The 21484-nt window shown below is 35.9% G+C and overlaps 1 protein-coding gene and 1 pseudogene across 12 annotated transcripts in view; one reads left to right on the top strand and one right to left on the bottom strand.

Moving 5' to 3' along the window:
• Positions 1 to 21484, top strand: part of KDM6A (lysine demethylase 6A) — a 206236-nt gene that overhangs the window by 15732 nt on the left and 169020 nt on the right. Inside the window, exon 1 of one of the 11 annotated variants that reach the window (XM_079123477.1) lies at positions 19532 to 19805. The exons of the other annotated variants lie outside the window; for them this stretch is intronic. Coding sequence (XP_078979603.1) covers positions 19734 to 19805 — 72 coding nt within the window. The 5' untranslated portion in view covers positions 19532 to 19733. Of the gene's footprint in view, positions 1 to 19531; positions 19806 to 21484 lie in introns of those variants that run through there. 11 annotated transcript variants of the gene reach the window in all.
• LOC306650998 (SERTA domain-containing protein 3-like) overlaps positions 1 to 21484 on the bottom strand; it is a 56132-nt pseudogene that overhangs the window by 11182 nt on the left and 23466 nt on the right. The gene's annotated exons all lie outside the window — the stretch shown is intronic.

Here is a 21484-nt window from a genome sequence, read left to right as displayed (position 1 = left end):
CATATTTTTGGCACCTTTGTCTAGTATGAGAAAATTGTATTTATTTGGGTTTGTATCCATGTCCTCTATTCTGTACCATTGATCTACCTGTCTATTTTGGTGCCAATACCATGCCGTTTTTGTTACTATTGCTTTGTAGTATAGTTGAAGTTCTGGTATTGCGATACCCCCTGTTTCATTCTTCCTGCTAAGGATTGCTTTAGCTATTCTGGGTTTCTTATTCTTCCAGATGAATTTCATGATTGCTTGCTGTATTTGTGTAATGTACATCATTGGGATTTTAATTGGAATTGCATTGAATCTGTATAGCACTTTTGGTAGTATGGCCATTTTGACAATATTAATTGTGCCTATCCAAGAACATGGGAGATCTTTCCATCTTCTAAGGTCTTCCTCAATTTCTTTCTTCAATGTTTTGTAGTTTTCATCGTAGAGATCTTTTACCTCTTTGGTTAGATGGATGCCCAAGTATTTTATTTTTTTTGAGGCTATTGCAAATGGGGTCGTTTTTCTCATTTCCCCTTCAGCTGTTTCATCGCTTGCATATAAAAATGCTTTAGATTTATGCGTGTTGGTTTTATAGCCTGCTATTTTGCTGAATTCATTGATGAGGTCTAGAAGTTTTCTGGAGGAGGTTTTTGGATCCTCTAAATATAGAATCATGTCATCAGCAAAAAGTGACAGTTTAAGTTCCTCTTTTCCTATTCGTATCCCTTTAATTTCTTTAGTCTGCCTAATTGCTCTGGCTAGAGTTTCGAGGACAGTGTTGAATAGAAGTGGTGAAAGAGGACATCCCTGTCTTGTTCCCGTTTTTAAAGGGAATGGTTTCAGTTTTTCTCCATTAAGAATGATGTTGGCCAAGGGCTTAGCATAAATAGCCTTTACAATGTTCAGGTATGTTCCTACTATCCCTATTTTTTCTAGTGTTTTGAGCATGAAAGGGTGTTGTATTTTGTCGAACGCTTTTTCTGCGTCAATGGAAATAACCATATGATTGTTATCCTTAAGTCTATTGACATGATGGATTACGTTTATTGATTTATGGATGTTGAACCATCCTTGCATTCCAGGGATGAACCCCACTTGATCGTGGTGCACAATTTTCTTAATATGTTTTTGGATATGGTTTGCCAATATTTTGTTAAGGATCTTAGCATCTATATTCATCAAGGATATTGGTCTAAAATTTTCTTTCCTTGATGTGTCTTTTCCTGGTTTGGGTATGAGGGTGATATTAGCTTCATAGAATGAGTTTGGTAGGGTACCCTCCTTTTCTATTTCCTGGAATACTTTGAGAAGTATTGGAATGAGTTCTTTGAAGGTCTTGTAGAACTCGGCTGAGAATCCGTCTGGTCCTGGGTTTTTCTTGGATGGTAGATTTTTAATGGCTTCTTCTATTTCATTGCTTGATATTGATCTGTTTAAATCGTGTATGTCCTCCTGGTTCAGTTTGGGAGGAGCATATGTCTCTAGAAATTTGTCAATGTCTTTGGTAGTTTCTATTTTGTTGGAATACAGATTTTCGAAGTAGCTTCTCATTATGTTCTGTATCTCTGTGGTGTCGTGATATTTCCTTTTGCATTATGTATTTTAGTAATTTGAGTCTTCTCTCTCCTTCTCTTAGCATGGCTAAGGGTTTGTCTATTTTGTTTACTTTCTCAAAGAACCAACTTTTTGTTTTGTCAATTTTTTGAATAGTTTCTTTTGTTTCAATTTCATTGATTTCAGCTCTGATTTTAATTATTTCCTGTCTTCTACTACTTTTGCTGTTATTCTGTTCTTCTTTTTCTAGGGCTTTGAGCTGTAATGTTAGGTCATTTAGTTGTTGACTTTTCATTGTTTTCTGGAATGCGCTCCATGCAATGAATTTTCCTCTTAGTATCGCTTTCATAGTGTCCCAGAGATTTTGATATGTTGTATCATCATTCTCATTGACCTCTAAGAATTTTTCAGTCTCCTCCCTGATGTTTTTTGTTATCCATGTTTCATTCAATAGCATATTATTTAGTCTCCAAGTGTTGGAGTAATTTCCTTTTTTTAATTTTGTCATTGATTTATTATTTGACATTCTGATAGGTATGTAGTAATAAGTTATTGAGATTTTAATTTGCATTTCCCTAATGACTAGTAATTTTGCACATCTTTCATGTTCTCCATGTATCCTCTGTACTGAAATATATGTTCATGTCTTTTGCACATTTTCTAATTAGATTGTTTGAATTTTTTTTTTTTTTTTTGTATTCAGTGTAGAGAGCTCTTTATATGTTTTAGGTTTTAGTCTTGGTGTGTTGTTGGAAATATTTTCTCCTGGTCTGTACCTTTTCATTTCAACCTTTTAATATTTTTTTCCCCCAGAGCAAAAGTTTTTTAATTTGTTGTCGTTCAGTTTATCAGTTTTTATTTTATGGATCTTTAAAAACACTGCCTGTCCCAAGGTCTTTAAGATTTTTTCCTATGATTTCTATTAAAAGTTTTGTATTTATGTTTTGTGTCAGCTATGAGGTTTAGGTTGAGCTTTATTTTGTTTTTGCCATAGAAGGTTCAGTTGCTCTACCATTATTTGTCTAAAAGGCTATCCTTTCTCCATTGAATTGCTTTTGCGTCTTTGTAAAAATCATTTGACCAGCTTGGCATGGTATATACCTGTAATCCCAGTGATTTGGGAGGCTGAAGCAGGAGGATCACAAGTTCAAGGCCAGCCTCAGTAACTTAGTGAGAACCTGTTGCAAAAAGGACTGAGGATGTAGGTAAAGTATCCCTGGGTTCAATTTCCCAGTGCCCCCAAAAAAAGAAAAAAAAGAAAGAAGAAAATCAGTTGGACATATTTGTAGGGTCTTATCTTTGATTTCTCTGTTCTGTTTCATTTGTCTCATGTGTCTATTCTTCCACCAGGATCACACTATCTTGGTTACTATAGTTACATAGTAGGCGTTAATACTAGATACAGTGAGTGATCCTTAACACTTTATTATTATTTTTTTCTTTTGCAGTGCTGGGGATCAAATCCAGGGTCTTGTACAACCACTTTATTCTTTGTCAAGGTTGTTTTAGCTATTCTGAGATCTCCTAGGATATAAACAAAATTTCTCCCTAAATTTTAGAATAAGCTTGTCTATGTCTACAAAAGACTTGCTGGGATTTTGATAGGATTTGTATGAAGTGCATAGATTATTAACTTGTGATTTTTTTTTTTTGTACTGGGTATTGAACTCAGGGGCACTTTACTACTGAGCTACATTCCCAGTCCTTTCTTATTTTTTATTTTGAGATATTCTCGGTAAGTTGCTGAGGCTCTCCTGGAATTTGGGATTTTCTTACCTTAGCCTCTGTAGTCGCTGGGATTACAGATGTGATACTAACCTTTTACTGTGTTGAGTTGTTGAGTTTCAATCTATAAGCATGAGATGCCTGTTCATTTATTTAGATTTTTTTTGATTTATTCCATGACTGTTTGTTTATACCTAATATTTCATTTTCTTTGGAGCAAGTGCAAATGGTGAGATTTTTTTTTTCCTTTAAATTTGTATTTCCAAAAGTTAATTTTTAGTATGTAGATTTTTGTGTGTTGGTCTTATATCCTCTGACCTTGGTAAACTTGTACTAAGAGTTTTTTTTTTTTTTTCTTCAAGATTTTTTTGTTGTGGAATTTTCTACATAGATATTCATGTTACCTTTAAGCAGGGAAAGTTTTATTTCTTCTTTTCCAACTCTTATGCCTTCTGTTTTTCTCACCTTATTACAGTGGCTAGAACTTCCAGTACAGTGTTGAATAATAATGACAGTGGGTTGACCATGGTGGCACACGCCTGCGATCCCATTGGTTTGGGAGTCCAAGGCAGGAGGATTGCGAGTTCAAAGCCAGCCTCGGCAAAAGTTAGGTGCTAAGCAACTCAGTGAGACCCTGTCTCTAAATGAAATACAAAATAAGGCTGGGGTTGTGGCTCAGTGGTCTAGTGCCCCTGAGTTCAAACCTTGGAAGAAGAAAAAAAAAAAAAAAAAGAATAATGACAGTGGATGTCTTTGTCTTGATCTTGAAGGTAGAGGGAAACTAATCATTCTTTTGTTGTAAAGTATAGATCTGGATTTTCAGTTTTGTTATTGATAACATCAATTAATTTTTAAAAAAATGCTGAACCAGCTTTGCGTACCCACAATAAAAGTGAATTGGTCATGATGTGTACTTCCTTTTGTACATTGTTGGATGATATTCCTAATATTTTGCTGAGGATTTCTGTGTCCTGAGTATCAGGAGAGATACTGGTTTGTAGGTAACTTTTTTTGTACAGTATTTGTCTGGTTTTGGTATTGGTAATACTTGCATCTGTAAAATAAGTTGGGAAATATTTCCTTTTTCTGGATGAGAATCTATGAAATTGGTTTTAATTTATTTTTAAATGTTAGCAAAAATTCTTCAGTGAAACAATTTAAACTTTTTTTGGAGCTTTCAGTTAAAAATTCAATTTGTTTTGTGCTTATAGGGCTCTTCAGACTGTCACCTTTGCAGAGTTTTGTACTTCGTAGTATTTGAGGATTTGATCTACTTCTAAGTTGTTGAGTTTGTGAGTGCAGAATTGTTCATAGTATTCCCTTTATTATCCTTTTTAAATGATTTCGAGATCTGTAGTGTGATCCCCATTTTCATTCCTGACATTAGTGATTTGTGTTTTCATGTTTGTTGGTCTTTTGTAGATTTATCAATTGTTTTTTTTTTTTGAAGAACTAACTTTTTGTGGATTTTTTTCTTCATTTTTTGGTTTTCAATTTTATTGATTTATTCTTTGATCTTTGTTTCTTCCAGTTTCTACCTAGGAACTTGGATTACTGATTTGAGACTTTTTCTTTTCTCTGATGTAATAATTTAGTATTATAAATTGACCTTTCAGTGCTACTTTAGCTGTGTTTCGTGTATTCTTATGTGTTGTATTTCTATTTTTCATTTAGATGTGTGCATTTAAAATTTTCTTCTTAGATTTCCTCTGTGCTCCATGGAGTGTTTATTAATGTGTTGTTCAGTTTCTAAGTATTTGGAGATTTTCATGTTACTGATTTTTAACTTGATTCCATTATGGTCGGAGAATTTGCTTTGTATAGTTTCTATTATTTTGTATATGTAGATGTTTGTTTTATGACTCAGGATATGGTTTTTCTTGGAATGTTCCATGGGTGCTTGGAAAGAATGTATATTCTGCTCTTTTGGGTAAGTGTTATATTCATGACAGGTCCTGTTGTGTTCAGTTCTTTATCACTGCCAATTTCTGTTCAGTACTGTCAAAGCTGAATGTGGTGTTGTAGGCATTCAATTACAGGTGACGATTTGTCTATTTTTCTTTTCTGTGGGTTTTTGCTTCTGTACTCTGAGGCTTTGTTCTTATGTCTGTTCACATTTAAGATTATATCTTCTGGTAATGGATACTTTTTTCATTATGTCTATATTTTGTTAGTGATTTTCTTTGCTCTGGAGTTAACTTTCTCTAAAAGTCACTTGCTTTTTTAAAAAAATGAAGTATTTACATGGTCTTTTTCTTTTCTTTTCCTTTGTTTTTTGTTTTTTTTTTTTTAACCCCCAGTGCTAGAGGGATTAAACCCAAGCACTCTACCATTGAGCTATACCCCAGCCTAGTAGATCTTTTCCCATTCTTTCAATTTGAACGTGTTCATGTCATCATGTTCTTCTTTTTTTTCCAGAAAGTATATTGTATTTTTAAAAATTTAAAAAAAATTTTTAAAGACTTTTAAAAAATTTAGTCTTATAATCTTTTTTAATAGATATGTTTAGGCCATTTACACTAGATATGTTAGGGTTCTGCTGTTTTTTTTTTTTTTTTTGGTTTGTGTCCTTGGTTTCTTATTGGTGTTTCTCTTTTCATATGGGTTATCTGAATATTTTTTAGGATTCCATTTTCATTTTGTTGTGTTTTTGAGTGTTTTCTTTGTATAGCTTTCTTAGAGGTTGCTCTAGGTATTGTAGTATTCACTAGTAATTTATCACCATCTACTGGTATTGATGTTTTACCACTTGGAGTGAAATGTAGAAACTTTGCATTCAATTAGGTACTTTTGCTCTCTCTCTAAATACAGTTTTCTTAAGTATTGTCTATGTGTGCATTGAATATCACATCAGATGGCATGATGAATTTTGCTTCAGTCAGCTAAAATGATTAAGGAAACTCATGAGTAGTCTGAGAGTCTATTACCTTTACCCTTGTTTTTACCTATTCCAGTGTTCTTTTCTTTCTGAAATTTTGGCATTTTGTTTTCATTTCCTTTTTGTTTAAAGAATGTCTTTAGCCATTCTTTCAAGGAAGGTTTGCTAGCATCGTATTCTTTCTTTTTCTGAGCTTATCTGTTTTCCTTCTTTCCTGAAGTGTATTTTTGCTGAATATAGTATTCACAGTGGGCCGTTCTTTTCTTTCAGTACTTGACAAGTGTTGTGCTATTTCCTTATGTATGGTTTTAAATGAGAAATTTGCTGTCATGTGAATTGGTGTTTCCTTATAAACAATGCATTTTCTGTCTTTAGTTTTCAGAAGTTTACTTAGAATGTATCTTGGTGTTGATATCTTTTGTGTTATTGGTTGCTCACTCACCCTTTTATATCTGTGTTTAATGTGTTTCACCAAATTTGGATACTTTTTTTCCTTTCACAGTGCTGGGGATCACATGCCACATTCCCAACCCCTTAAAAAAAATCTGTTTATTTATTAAAATTTTGAGACGATGTGTTGCTAAGTTGCCCATCAAACTTTATGATCCTCCTGCCTCAGCCTCCCGAATAGTTGGAACTACTGACTACTGTGCCTGGCAGTACTTTTTCGATCTTATTATTCTCTCTCATCTTCTGGGACTTTGAGAAGAATCTTTTGTTTTTGTTCTGTAGGTTCCTGAGGTTTCTGTTCATTTGTTCTCACTGTTTAGATTGGCTGAATTCCATTGATTTGCTCACTGAGTATCATCTGTCATTTTCACTCTTTTGTTAAGCCCATTGAGATAATTTTTATTTTGGTTATTGTATTTCTTAGTTTGTATTTCCATTTGGTTCTTTTAAATTACCCTTGCTATGATTTTTCATTGTTTTAAGACCATTTGTAATTACTCGTTTTGAAGCATTTTGTTGACCGCTTTAAAATTTTTGTCAAGAAACTAAAAAAAACCCAATTTTCAGTATTTATTGATTGTTTCTCTTCATTCACATTATACTTTGCTGGTTTTGGTATTGTGCGTGATTTTTCGATTGTACCCTGGACATTCAGCATATTATATTACGAGAACTCTGGATCCTGTTCTTTTTTATGGTCAGTCTCCTTGTTGAGGTGTAGGGCAAGGGCTAGGTGGGTATGCATGTTCAACTTCTCACTGGGTTCTGCCAACAATTAACCTGGAAAAGTGGGGTACTGATTCGTTCCATGCCTTGGTGGAATGGAACTTCAGCTATCACCTTATCTTTACTGACATTTTCCAAGCAAAATTTTGGTACCAGTTTATGCTGCCTTATTGCCTTTGAAAGGAGTAAGATCAACTTCCTGATGGGCTGTGCTGCTCCTCTGCAAAAGTGGAGGGCTAACTCTTACCATTCTGATGCTGCAGGTTGGGGCAGAAATTTCCTACCTCTTAGTACTTCCCTCTAGTTGATGTCTGGTGGGGAGTGGAAGCTCATGCCAGTGGTACCCAGGGCACCACTGAGAAGAGCTGAAGCTGATTGTGGGCTATTCTTTCTTACACTGCTTCATTCAGTCTCAGTGCTAGGTAGGTGTGGAAGTTCAGCCCACTGGTTCTTGCTGACCTCCAGGGAGGTTGATGAGGGGAGAATGGAATGCTGACTGACTCCAGTCTCATACTGCCTTGTTGATGCTGGGTAGGGGTGCAGGTTCAGTTCCTTACTGGGTCCCTGTTGATACCAAACCTGTGTGTGTGGTGGTGGTGATGTTTGCTGGTGATAACTTGCATTACATAGCTTTGTTAAGTCTCCTTGTTGCTGGTAACCTCACTTGCCTCCTCGATTGCACATGCACTACCCTAAATGTGTGAATCAGAGCACCACTTGCTTTACTGGGTATGTTATGGAAGGAAAATCAACTCTTTGAACTTTGCTACCAACCCTGGAGGGGGATTGGAGCATCCCTCTACTTCTGCAGGGCCTGGAACATCAGCTTCCTATTCAGCTCCACCTATACTTGGCAGGGAAATTTACTACCTTCATGTGAGGGATGTAAGATGAGTGGCCTGTTTTGTTCAGCCCACACTACACTGTGGGCTTCAAGGACCACAGGCTGCCTTTTCTGGGTAGGTTGTGTAAGATCACCTCTCTATTCTATTCTGCTGATAACCATCTAGTGGGGGAATAAATACCATTTTCTGCTTTGTTGTGGGTTGTGTATGTATATATAACATTAGCTATAAGCTTAGCCCCACTGAAACTATGGAGGGTTCACTTGTGTGTGTGTGTGTGTGTGTGTATTTTCCATTGTTGTTTGTAGGGTACAGGTGGCTTTGCTAAAAAGGTTTCTATTGTTAAGATACCCTTTTCCCAACCCTCTGGTTTTGTTTTGGAGCTCCCCTACCCACTTACTGCTAGGGATTTCTACCCTGTCCTAGAAAAATGGGAGGCAGCAAGAAAACTGAAGGGAGCTCACTGCTTTGTTATTCCTCAAATCCTGAGGTCTCTAGAAAGTCTGCTGCTTTCCAGGAAAACAAAAAAACAAACAACCTCCCCCCCAAAGAAAAACAAAAAACAAGAAACAAACAAACAAAAACACTGGGGATTGAACCCAGGGCCTCATGCATGCTCTTAACTACTGAGCTACAGTGCCAGCTCCCCCACCTTTTTTTTTTTTTTTTTTTTTTTGGAGACAGGGTCTTGCTAAGTTGTCTTAGTCTGGCCTCGAACTTGTGATCTTTCTGCCCCTCTAAACCTTCTGAGTTGTTGGGTAGATGGTGTAAGACCACCAAACCAGGCCCATCTTTTGGATACTTTACATGCTTGTTTCTTGTGTTATTTCCAGGATTATTTTGGTTATAAGAGGGAGGACTTGGTAGGAATGAGGCTGCTTCATTTTGGTGGAACTGGAAGTCTTCCATTGACTTGCATAGTAATTCAAGCTTGGATAGTGAAAATTTTTGCCTCAAAATACTATGCCGCATGAATTCAGTGAGTTTAAAGCATTAAATTTTAGAATAATCTTGACTTCTGATAATATCATCAGTGATCACAACATGATTCATATTATAAAGCTGTTTCCTTATATCAGGACTCATATCAGCTGTATTTTGGGTAGTTATATTTAAATATAACTACAGTGTTTACTTTTGAACTTCAAATACTTTGTCTTGTTCTCTAAAGGAAATACATATTCACGTTAAACAAACTGAAACAAACTGAAAGATAAAATGAGTTACAACAGAATGTCACTGTTCTGGTTTGCCAGTTAACGGCATTACTCTTTAATTTCTTATGCCCAGATATACCAATACAATATAACGTTCTTCTCCTTTCACCATATTAAGACCAAGAAAACAAAATCTCTTCTCCAAACACTTGAAAGAGACATAGTGATTCAAAAGATTTTAGGAGGGGGAAGGAGAGATGGTATATGTAGATGTTACCCTGTGAATTTCAGGTGAATTGACAAGGAGGAACTTATTACATGTAGGGGCGCATTAGTCCACATTAGGCAAAGGATAACTATACAACAATGTATATGTAATAAAATAATATGATTTTAAAATGGGGGGTGCTTTTATTATTCACTCCAGCACTGAAATTCTATAATTTTGTTCTTTTCGCTATTCTTTGAGTTTGTTATAATATAATTTATATGGAACCTGAAGCTTGATTTTTTTTTTTTTTTTTAATTTATTTTTCTTAGAGAAAAATCTTCCTGGAATAAAAATTGTTAGGCCATTTGTTCTGTTGAGAAGTGAGTTTATATCCTGTGTAGTTTGTTCAATCATAATTTTGTGGAATGGTTTAGTATTGTGCATTTTTTTATCCATTAATTTTGAAGTGTGTTAATTACCATATATTTGTGATTTCCTAAGTTTTTTCCTCTTATTGACTCATTCCATTTTGGTCAGAAATCATAGCTTTTGTGATTTGAATCCTTTTAAACTTATGGAGGCTTGTTTTCCAAGCCTAACATGTTCTCTCCTAGAGAATGTTCCTTGTGTGTTTGGGGGGAGTATTCTGTAGATGAGTTTTAGGTCTTGTGGGTTTATAGTTCTTTGAGTCTTATGTTTCCTTGCGATCTGCTCTCTAGTTATTCTGTTGATTATTTGAAAGTGTAGTATTTAAGTCTCCAACTATTGTTGAATTGTCTTCTTTAATTCAACTTTGCTTCTATTTTGAGCTTTGTTATGTATTTGTTTTTAATTGTTATATCTTCTTGATGAATTGGCCCCTGTCTTTATAGAATGTTCTTTGTTACTAGTAACAGTTTTCATCTCAAAGTATATCTGATATTAGTGTAACTACTTTAGCTGTATTTTGGTTATTGTTTGTATGGTACATATTTTTTACATCCTTTTTCATTTCAACCTGGTTTTGTCCTTGAGTCCAAATTTGTCCTTTTTAGAAAGTATATAGTTGGGTCATGCTTTTTAAAAATCCATTCTGTCAATATTTGTCTTTTAATTGTGTTTAATTCATTTACATTTTATGTGATGACCGAAGAACAGATTTATATCTTTTTACTATTTGTTTTCCATTGGTTTTGTTCTTTCTTACTCCATTTCTACATCTTTATGTTACATATTTTTCAGTGTACTATTTTAATTCACATTTTGTTTATTTTACCATATACTTTTTTTTTTTTTTTTTTTAATATGGTTGCCCTGGGAGTCACAGTTAACAACCTAAAACAAACTAGTGCTGATTAATAGCAACTTGATTTCATTGATATTCAAATATGAAGTATCTTTTAAATCACCTAGGAGAAAAAGTGTAACAAAGTTTAACAAATGAAATATTTACCTAGTGTCTCAGTGCATTTGTACTTCTGTGACAAGATGCCATAGAATGCATCATTTATAAATAATAGAACTTCATTTCTTAGAATTCTGGAGACTAGGAAGTTCAGGATCAAGGGACCAGCAGATTTAGTGTCTGTTGAAGACACATACTGTGTGCCTTAGAGATGGTGTCTTGTTGTCATAGCTTCATAAGCTATGGGACCACCAGTTCCCTTCACCTGTTTTATAAAGTCATTAATCTTTTCCTGAGGGTTCTGTCCTTCTAACTTAATCACTTTCTAAAGGCCTCACATCTTAATTCTACCATATTGGGGGTTAAGTTATAACATGAATTTTGGGAGAACACATTTAAACCATAGCTCTGGGTAGTAACTTTCACTGGAGCTTTTCCCACCCCTTCCCTTGTGGATTTGAGTTATTGTGTAGTGCCCTTTCATTTCAAACTGAACAATGTCCTTTCATAGTACTTGTAGTGCAGGTTGTCTGCTAGTGACAAATTCAGTTTTTGTTCTCCTGGTAGTATCTTAATGTACCCTTCATATTTAAGGATAGTTTTGCTGGCTATAGAATTCTTGACTTTTTTTGTTTTTCCTTTCAACACTTTTAACATGTCATCCCATTGGTTTCTGGTTTCCCTGTTGTTTGAAGAAGAAATTGCTTGTTAATCTTTTCAGGATCCTTTCTATATGATGAGTTTTTTTTTTTTTTTTTTTTTTTTTTTTGTTTTCAAGATTCTTTCTGTCTTGACAGTTTTTACTATAATGTGCCTTAATGTAGAGAACTCTTTGAGCTTAACGTATTTTGAGTTCATTGAGCTTTTTGTACGTGAGATTTAAAAAAAATTTTTTTAAAAAATTACAATTTGGTAAGTTTTCTTTCCCCTTCCCCCCCCTCTCTTTCTCTCTTTCTTTCTCTTTTCCCCTCCCTCCCTTCATTCCTTCTGTCCTTTTTCTTTTTGGTACTGGGGCTTAAACCCAGGGTTGCTGTACCATTAAGCTACATTCCCAGCCCCCTCCCCTTTTTGGTACTGGGGATTGAACCGAGGGGCACTTAACCACTGAGCCACATCCCACAGCCTGATTTTGTGTTTTATTTAGAGACAGGATCTTGCTGAGTTGCTAAGTTGCTGAGGCTGCCTCAGCCTCCTGAGTTGCTGGGATTACAGGTGTGTGCCACTTGTGCCCAGTGTCTATTCATTTCTTATTTTTCCATTCTGTTTCTTGACTGGATGCCTATTGATCTCTCTCCAAGTTTATTGATCATTTCCATGTGCTCAAATATGCTGTTGAACTTCATTAATGAATACTTCATTTTGGTTATTATGCATTCTCTTTGGTCTTTGTAAAATATAATTTCTCTCTATTTATTGATATATTCTATTCCTTGTTACATTGACTTTATTTTTTTCTTTAGTTTTTTTTTTTTTGAGATTAATTTTTTCTTAGTTCTTTGAACATTTTTATAATAGTTTTAAATTCTTGTCTAGTAAACCCATCATCTGAGTTTCCTCTGGGACAGTTTGTATTGATTGCCTTTTTGTTCTGTGGATGGACCTTACTTTCTTGTTTCTTTGCATATTTCAAAATTTTTGTTTGAAAACACATTTTAATACAATGTAGTAAGCAATGCTGAATATCTCCTCTACACTGTAACTTTTACTTTTGTTAGTTTGTTGTTTCTTTAAGTGACTCTTCTAAGAACTGATTTTGTAAAGTTTGTATGCTTTGTTGCCGATTGCCACTGAAGTTTCTTTATCTCAGCATTAGCTAGAACAGACAGAAATTTCCTTAAGTGCCTAGAATCAGTTAATCTCTCAGTTTTTTGGTTAGTCTATTGTTTGCCCCAGTTGTTAGCTTCTGTTTCATCCAGCCCTGCAGTTAAACAGTTCCCTGGAATTGTATTTGACAAATAACCCTGGAGTAAATTTTTCACATGTAGTGAGCTTTATTTAAGTCAAGTAGGAATAGCCTTCCAAGTGGGATCTTCCAGGGAATCATCACACAGGTCGAATTTTAATTTATTGGGGGATTGAGGCTCTGAAGGAGCTTCAGCCTCTTCCTGCTCTCTGCTGTCTTTTCAGGTGCACACATATTTGCCACAAATCCATACTGTTTCCAAGCATACTACAAGACTGAATGGGGAAGATGGGACTAGGGCAAGTTAAAGAGCCACAAAGTGCTATTTTTTTTTTTTTTGTTGTTGTTTAAGAAGAGTCAGCAGTTTTTCTTGAGTAAACACTCCCCATATTGCTAAAATCCTTAGTCCCCTCCCCACCCTGAGCTATTAAAAAGTTAATAGTGGACTGTGGATGTAGCTTAGTGATAGTGTTTGCCCAGTATGTGCAAGCTCTTGGGTTAAATTCTCCAACATATCTATCTCTGCCCCACCCCCCAAAGTTAATTTTGACGATATTAACCACTTTTTTCACTGGAGAAGAGTTACTGGAGGTTCATACGTGACCATTTTTGCTAATGTTACTCTTCATTTCCTTAAAGATAAAATAAATTATGATCTTTGAGGGGTGGTTACCAGGGATTGAATTGAAGGGTGCTTAACCACTGAGCCACATCCCCAGTTCTTTTTTTTTTTTTTTTTTTTTTTTTTAAGTATTTTATTTAGAGACAGGGTCTCACTAAGTTGCTGAAGCTGGCTTTGATCTTGAGATTCTCCTGCCTCAGCCTCTTGGGCTATTGAGAATACAGGCATGTGCCACTGCACTGGCTAAATTATGATTTTCCTTTTTTTGCATCTTATAAATTATTTATTATTCTTAGATACGTCATAAAGCCCAACGCAAATAAAGGAAAAAATGCTGACAAGACAGAAACATCATTGTGAATATAGAGATAGCTTCCTGAAACCATGCAGAGAAGTTCCAAGAATCTTTGCACCCTGCTTGCCACGTTTTCTCCACTTTACTAATTTTGCTTCTGTAAATTTGAAGGTGTCAGCACTTTCCTTTTCCAACCAGACCAGCCTTTCCTATTTTTCTTCAAATGACTAAGCTAAGAGAACACAAATCTACAAACCCTTTATGTGTGTGTGTGCGCATGGGTATGAGAGAGAGAGAGAGAGAGAGAGGTGGAGAGACTAGATTATGAAAAACTAAAATATAATAGAGAAGTACAATTCTTAAAACATCAGGCATTGCTTGGCTTCTGTGCACCTTTGTCAGATTTTACTGTTGCTCAGGACTGACTGCCTTGGCTATTCTAGAGCCTCACTTAATAAAACAGTGAAGTCTTCAGAAGGACCTTCATCCTTCTGAAGCAGGTTAATGAAATACCATAGATATAGTTTCATTTTAACACTAGAAAGTCATTGAATGTCTGACTGTAAAATGTTTTTCTCCTGATTCACTTTTAAGGGTCTTATGAGAATGAGTTTGGTTTCAAGTTATAGAAATCTCAAAGTTGCCTGGTTACATGAAGATACACCACCTTTCATCTCTTGTTTATTTTTTGCCCACTTCTTATTTCAGATTCTGAAAGCATTTTTTTTTTTTTTTTTCTCCGTTGTGGCCTGGTATACCAGTGTATGGATAGAGCTAGATCACAAATTCCTTTAGGAGAGATATCCTGCCTTATATAGCTTAGAGTCTTCAACATTTCAAAAGCTTTGCAGGTCTAAATTATGATTTTAAATAAACAGTTCAGTTCAAATTCAGGACTGCAATCTTTCATCATCAATTTAAAATGTATACCATGTTAGACATTTTAGTTCTCAAAAACAGCGGCATAATTACTTAATCGCTTTATCACACACTACATATGTTAACAATATTAGAATAATAATACCAAGACTACCATGAACTGCATGTTTGTTCACTATAGCTTGAGGATATTTTTGCAATTCTTTCTGTTTATAGGATATATTTCCCTGGGAGTGTTTGGTCAATTTAAAAATTCTTCAAATAATTTTTTTCTTTGTGAGGGAGAGGTAGAAGGGCTTAGGCAGTGAGGAGGTTGGGGGCAAGGCCAGAATATAGAATCATGGAGAGGATCTTCTGATGACATCAACTTCCGGGTTGACAGAAGCGCTCGTGGACACAAGTTGGGAACCCAGTCAGACAGACTCTTTGTACTGATGCTCCTAAGTGGTGGATCCAATGGAAAAACTAAAACAGGGACTGGGGTTGTGGCTCAGTGGTAGAGCGAGGCACTGGGTTCAATCCTCAGCGCCACACAAAAATAAGTAAATAAATTATTAAAAAAGACTAAAATAGATGCGTGGTCAGAGGGGGCACCAATCAATAATAGGAGCTTGTGGACGGGGGAGGAGATAAGGAAAGGAGGAAATTCCAGAGACCATGAAAAGAGCAATCCCCCTCCTGATTCCCAGCTCTGGGACCCCTTGTCTTTGAAGAATTCTTCTGTGTCTGTCACTTTTGCAATATACCTACTTCTTGCTTGCTGGTCTCTGTGTCCTGTTATTCAGTTCTTTGCTGAATGGAGACAACAAACAGCACCTACATGGTAACATTTTTTTTGGGGGGGGGATTAAATTCAGGGGCGCTTAATCACTGAGCCACATCCCCAGCCTTCTTTGTATTTTATGCAGAGACAGCGTCTTGCAAAGTTGCTTAGTGCCTTAATAAGTTGCTGATGCTGGCTTTGAACTCTTCATCCTCCTGCCTCAGCCTTCTGAGCTACTGGATTACAGGCATGCTCCATCATGCCCAGCCAAAAATAGTTGTTTTGTTTCTGGTTATGTTATCAATTGGCTTTATGCAGTAAGGTTTATTAGTTTTATTTTGTTTTTTGGCTTTTTATGAATTGCTTTTTTAACCGTAGGGGTTTTTTTTTGTTTTCTTTTGTTCTGTTTTTTTTGGTACTGGGGACTGAACCCAGGAAACTTTTACCACTAAGCTACATCCCCAGGCCTTCTATTATTTTATTTTGAGTCAGTGTCTTGGTAAGTTGCTGAGGTTGGCTTTGAACTTCTGATCCTCCTGCCTTAGTCTCTGAGTAGCTGGGATTATAGGTGAGTCACTGTGGCCTGGCCTTAACTCATTGTTCTTTTATAATGTAACATTTAAAGTGCATGGTTGTAAAATACTTACAACCATTTAAAAACAAGTTTATAACTTTCTAAGAATTAGATGCACATACCTGTGTCTGTGACTGGAATCTTCTCCTGTCCTGTACTTTATTTGGATATACAGGAGTCTAACACTTCTAGGTTTTGGTCTTTTCAGAGAATCATTTCTGTACTCCCCTCAGTTGTAACTTTGTACTAAAAAAACCTTGATTTCTTCCTATTGATTAGAATTTGATGCTCCTGTGTTTGGGCCTCCATATTACTTTTTAACCTAACCCTTCTTAAATTCTTTCCAACTTCTGTCTCATTTTTGTTCAGATGATTCTCTTTCCCCTGTTCTGAAGCTTTCCTTTAACCTATAGAGGTAGAACCAGTTGTTCTTTGGGCCCCTAGAATAATTTTTCTTTTTAAAAAAATTAGTAGCATTGTTGATGTTACAGAATTCACACATAGTGTGCAGTTCTAGTTTTATTTTTAAATGAAATATTACTTATGCTCTCTAATGGTATCCACATTCCATTCCTTTAGCTCTTCTCATCACATTTAATATTGCCAATGCTGGTATTTCTTGATTTTTTTTTTTTTTTTTCCCTTCAATTTTAGACTGTCATCTGTTACGGAAGATAACCTTCTTCCCACCCAACCTTTCTATTTATATTTCCCTTCTCTGTAATGTTTTTGTGTTTAATCAGTGCTTGGAATAAGACTATATAAATAAGTACTGTTCATTGTGGCAACTTTTCATGTACAAATTTTGTTTTGAGTCATGAATTAGCTTTTTGTTTTAGTTTGCTGTGCCTTTCTTATTCATGTATGCAGTTGCAATATGGTCAAACACATTAGGTAATTCTCAGTCTTTCCAGGTGTTTTTTAAAATTAGCTCTAGCCGTATCCATCATAGACTGCTTTTGCTGTGTAGGCTATTGGGCCTATTAGATAACTGGTATTCTAGGAATTTCAGCATTCTGATCTTGGGGCTGTAAGAAGCATAAACCTGAGCTGGGTGCAGTGACACATGCATGTAATCCCAGCAGTTCGGGTGTCTGAGGCAGGAGGATAGAATGTTAGAGGCCAGCCTGCGCAATTTAGCAAGGCCTTGGTCTCAGAAAGGGCTGTGTATGTAGCTCAGTGGTATGATGGCCCTGGTTCAATCTCCAGTACCAAAAAAAAAAAAAAAAAAAGGCATAAGCCTAGTAACTAGTGTTTTGGTAGCTAAATTGGGGAAGGTACTACATATGGGCCTCACCACTTGTTTGTTTTTACTTAGCATCTCTCTTTTTAAAAATTTATTTTTATAGTCGTGAATGGATGCCTTTATTTTATTTATTTATTTTTCTGTGGTGCTGAGGTTCGAACCCAGTTCCTCAGTGCCTCACACATGTAGGTAAGTACTCTACTACTGAGCTATAGCCCCAGCCCCTCAGCATCTCTCTTGAGTTGTTTGGTCTTTTGTTGAGGTTAGGGAGAAGGTGATAAAGGAGAAATAGTTCCCTGGCAACTGGTCTGGAGGAGCAGGTCTAGAGATCTAACCAGTTACCATTTAATGTTTTTCACTAGTCGTCCTCTTTTCAACCTCTTCTGTCATTTCTTTGGTCTTTTCAGGGTTCTACTGCTTGAATGAGCTTGTGATTTCCTGACTGAATCTTAGATACTTATCACTTTACCTCCTTTTTGTCTTTCAGAAATTTTATTGATGTGGACCTATTCTTTCCTTCTTTCTCTTTCAACTTTTTACCTTGCTGTATAACAAACCACACCTAAAGCACAATTTTATTATGTTCTCAGGATTGTGGTGGGTCAGGAATTTGGAACGGGTACAATAGGGATGTCTTCTTTCTGTCCCACATGTTTTGGACTTCAGTTATGGAAACTCATGGCAGAGGGAGGCTCAAACAGTGGGCTATAGTGTTTACTTCCAAGATGGCTTCCGCATGTGTGACATCACAAGGGCATCTAGATTCTAGGGGGAGGGGACAGGAACTTCCATCTCTTGATGGTGAAGTGGCAAGGTCACACTGCAGAAAAGCATGTGATATGGGGGATATTGTGGCAGTTTGGAGAATATAATCTGTCATACTTTGTTCTTAAGGTTTGCTATCTTTCACTGTTATTTTAGAGGTGTTGGGAGGGAGCAGAGATGAACTCAGTTGTTCATGTTGGCTAACCAGAAATTCCTTGCTTAACAATTTCTGTTTTTAAGTAAACTAACTTGTATTGAAGTGTAATGTGGACACATTTAAGTTCATACATCAAAAGTGTGCTATTCAATGAATTACCATATAGTTTACAGGTTTTGTAAATGCAACCCCAGATTAGGAAATGGAATGGTTTTTGTTTCCCAGAAGCACCTCTTTCCTCTTCACAGTTGTCACTTCTGCCCTCCTCACCAAAAGTAACCACTACACCAACTTCTGTCATCATAGGTTATTTTTTGCATATTTTTATATTTTATATAATGGAACCATAAAAGATGTACTCTGTGTCTGCCTGCCTTTACTCAGCAATACATTTGATATTCATCCTTATTGATCTTTGTGTAGTATTATTTTGTTTTATTGTTGAATAGTATTCCAATATACAAGTGTATATGAATTCACTTGTCCATTTTACTATTGGTAATCTCTCTGGATTTTCAGTCTCATCTCTATTGTTTATTTGCATGGTGATCCCTTTAATAGCTTTCTTTTAATAGCTTATCTGTATCTTTGTTGTCATCCTTCAATCCTGTTCAGCAATTCTGTTTTGATTATATTATCTATACCAGAGGACCTTTATTCGCCATTCTCAATTTTCTGAAATGAATGGTGAAATAAGTAAGACAAGAAAGCAAAGTCTCTAAGCCAAAACTTATATCACAGTCTATGTGCTGAACTTATTTATTTTTATTTCAGATGATGGTCAATAAGGATGGGTATTTATTTGGTTTCCTGCCCTACGGAAGATTAGAACACGTGAATTAGAAGAGACATTGCCAGATGCTATTATACTGATGTCATAAAGTGTACTAGTGAAAAACAACAGATTGCATAAAAAGAATAAAGGAGATAAAAGCATAGCATAGCAAGTTTGTGGCTGTTTTTTTTTTTTTGTGGTGCTGGGGATTGAACCCCCAGGGCCTTGTGCATGTGAGGCAAGCACTCTACCAACTGAGCTATCCCCTGCCCTAGTTTGTGGCTGTTTAGGGTGAACTTCCTGTGGCCTTGTTTTATTAGAATATCACAGCCTAATAACTTTTTTTCTTAATGATTATTTCTTTAACCAAAGAATAATTCAATTGTTTTGCCCACACTCAGAAATTTTGGTGAGATCCTAGCCATGATGGCTTAAAACTGTAGCTGTAGGCCACTGTAGGTTGGGTATGGTGGCACATACCTTAATTCTATAATCCTAGTGGCTCCGGAGACTGAGGAATGAAGATTGCAAGCTTGAGGCCAGCCTCAGCAATTTAGTGAGACCCTGTCTCAAAATAAAAAGGACTGGGGATATACCTCAGTGGATAAAGTACCCTTGGTTCAATCCCGAGTTTAAAAAAGAAAAAAGAAAAAAAAAGTAACCATAGTGGAATCTTTCAGTTGTTTTCAAATCTGCCCAATTGGAACATCTCATTCTTTCATAGGAATGAAGATTGCTTTTACTTTTTTCACAGACATTTAGAATAGGCGCCACTCCCCCCCGCCCCCCAAAATCATGACAGTGGGAAGGAAGAAATGCATTTTACACTGTGATCCATGAACCTTTTCTCCAAAAAACAAACAAAACAAAACAACGCTTTGGAAAAATACTGCATTCAGAATGCTAAGGTAGGTAATCTGTTTAATTGGAACTACTTCATGTTGTTTACCATTGGAGTCTGAGTGAGCTACTGAACAGAGAGGATTGAGGGAGACATTTGTGGAAAGGACTGTGCAGGAGAATATTTATACTAAATAAACCTTCAGAGACCTGAGGAAAAAAAGCAGCAATTTCCCTATTAAAACTGGTACTAAAATCTCAAGAGCAGTTTTCTTTCCTAATGGCTTTTGTCCACTTCTGAATGTCATTTATTTCCCACCCTGCATATTGATTATAATAATATAGCATTTTTACCACCTGGAGGTGAATTAATGCATGATTATGGTTAAGAATAAGTATACCATGTGTTTTACACAAACCTTAACAACATTATCTGCTTTTTAAGTAAGTCCTATAGCATCTCTAAGCCTTAGTTTCCTCACTGGTTGTAAAATAGGGATAATACTTGCACTTATTTCATAGGTTTGTGTGAATTGAATGAGGTAATACATGCAAAATGCACCGTGCTTAGCAGTCAATAAGTGTTGCTAATAATTAACAATTCTAATAATCTGCTTGGTGAACAAGAATATATTAGAATGACATCTGGCGTGTGCAGGAGTTCTTTATGCCTCAGATAAATTTTTTAGGTAAAAGATTCTAGGAAAAGCACTGTATCTGGAGTCAATTGTGAGAAAGGTGTCACTTGGCAGAATAGAAAGGAGTAGGTAGTTATTTCTGATGCCTGTGGGTTTTAGGTACATTTTGAAGTTTGTCTTTTCTTATTTTCTGTGTTCCCATCCCCAGTACTTGTAACTTACTAGTCGTGAGACTGGGTCTTTTAACTACAGTACTAACAAAAGTACAGTAACAAAAAGTAATAAAAGTTTGTAAGTGATTCACTGTCAGAAAACAATCATATGTACTTCAAGATTTTCTCTAAAATAGCATACTATTTCTCATTTGCATCTGGTATGTTTTCCTGAGTGGTTGAACTAAATGGGTGACTTTAGCAAGCTAGCTTGGAATTGAGCATAATACTGGATACCCCTGTACAGTGTGTCTGAAGTGAGAGCATGTTGTGGCCAGCAGTCGAGCCACCATCTTACACATCATCTTGGGATAATTGTTCATAGTGGTTAATCTAGTTAAGATAGTACATTTATCCTACTGTATGCTGTGTTGACAGAAACATCTGCAGCTGGCTAGGTGTTTCCAGAACCTAGGCAACTGCTCTAGTCAGGTAACCCATTATGGATGCTTCCTAAACATTGAACCTAGCCATGAATTCTTTTCTTGCCATTAGCCATCTGCTTAATATAAATACTCTATGAATATTGATAGTATATAGAAAATTTGTTATTTTCCTTAATCTTCTCTTTTTATATTGCTGGTCATGAGTTTTTTTTTTTTTTTTTTTATTACCTATTTTCTTTAAATAAATAAAGAAGGAAAGAACAGAAGGTGTAGTTTTGGAAAATGTTAGCACTGAAGCTAAAAATGATATGCCTAAGTTCCAATGGTAGAAAAAAATAACACTTCTCAAATTCTGAGACCTAGCCCGATTTATTACTTGAGTTCATCATCCTTTGGTACCAGTGACTGGCATTGGATCTGAGTTCTCACTTTTGTTGGGGAGGAGAAATGTCTGTCTGTTTTCACAAATACGCTTTTTATTCTGAAAGAGGCACTGCTAATCTATTTTTGC

Source organism: Sciurus vulgaris (assembly GCF_902686455.1).
Source record: "Sciurus vulgaris genome assembly, chromosome: X".
Taxonomy (NCBI): Eukaryota; Metazoa; Chordata; class Mammalia; order Rodentia; family Sciuridae; genus Sciurus; species Sciurus vulgaris.
This window is presented reverse-complemented; position numbering and strand designations above follow the sequence as displayed.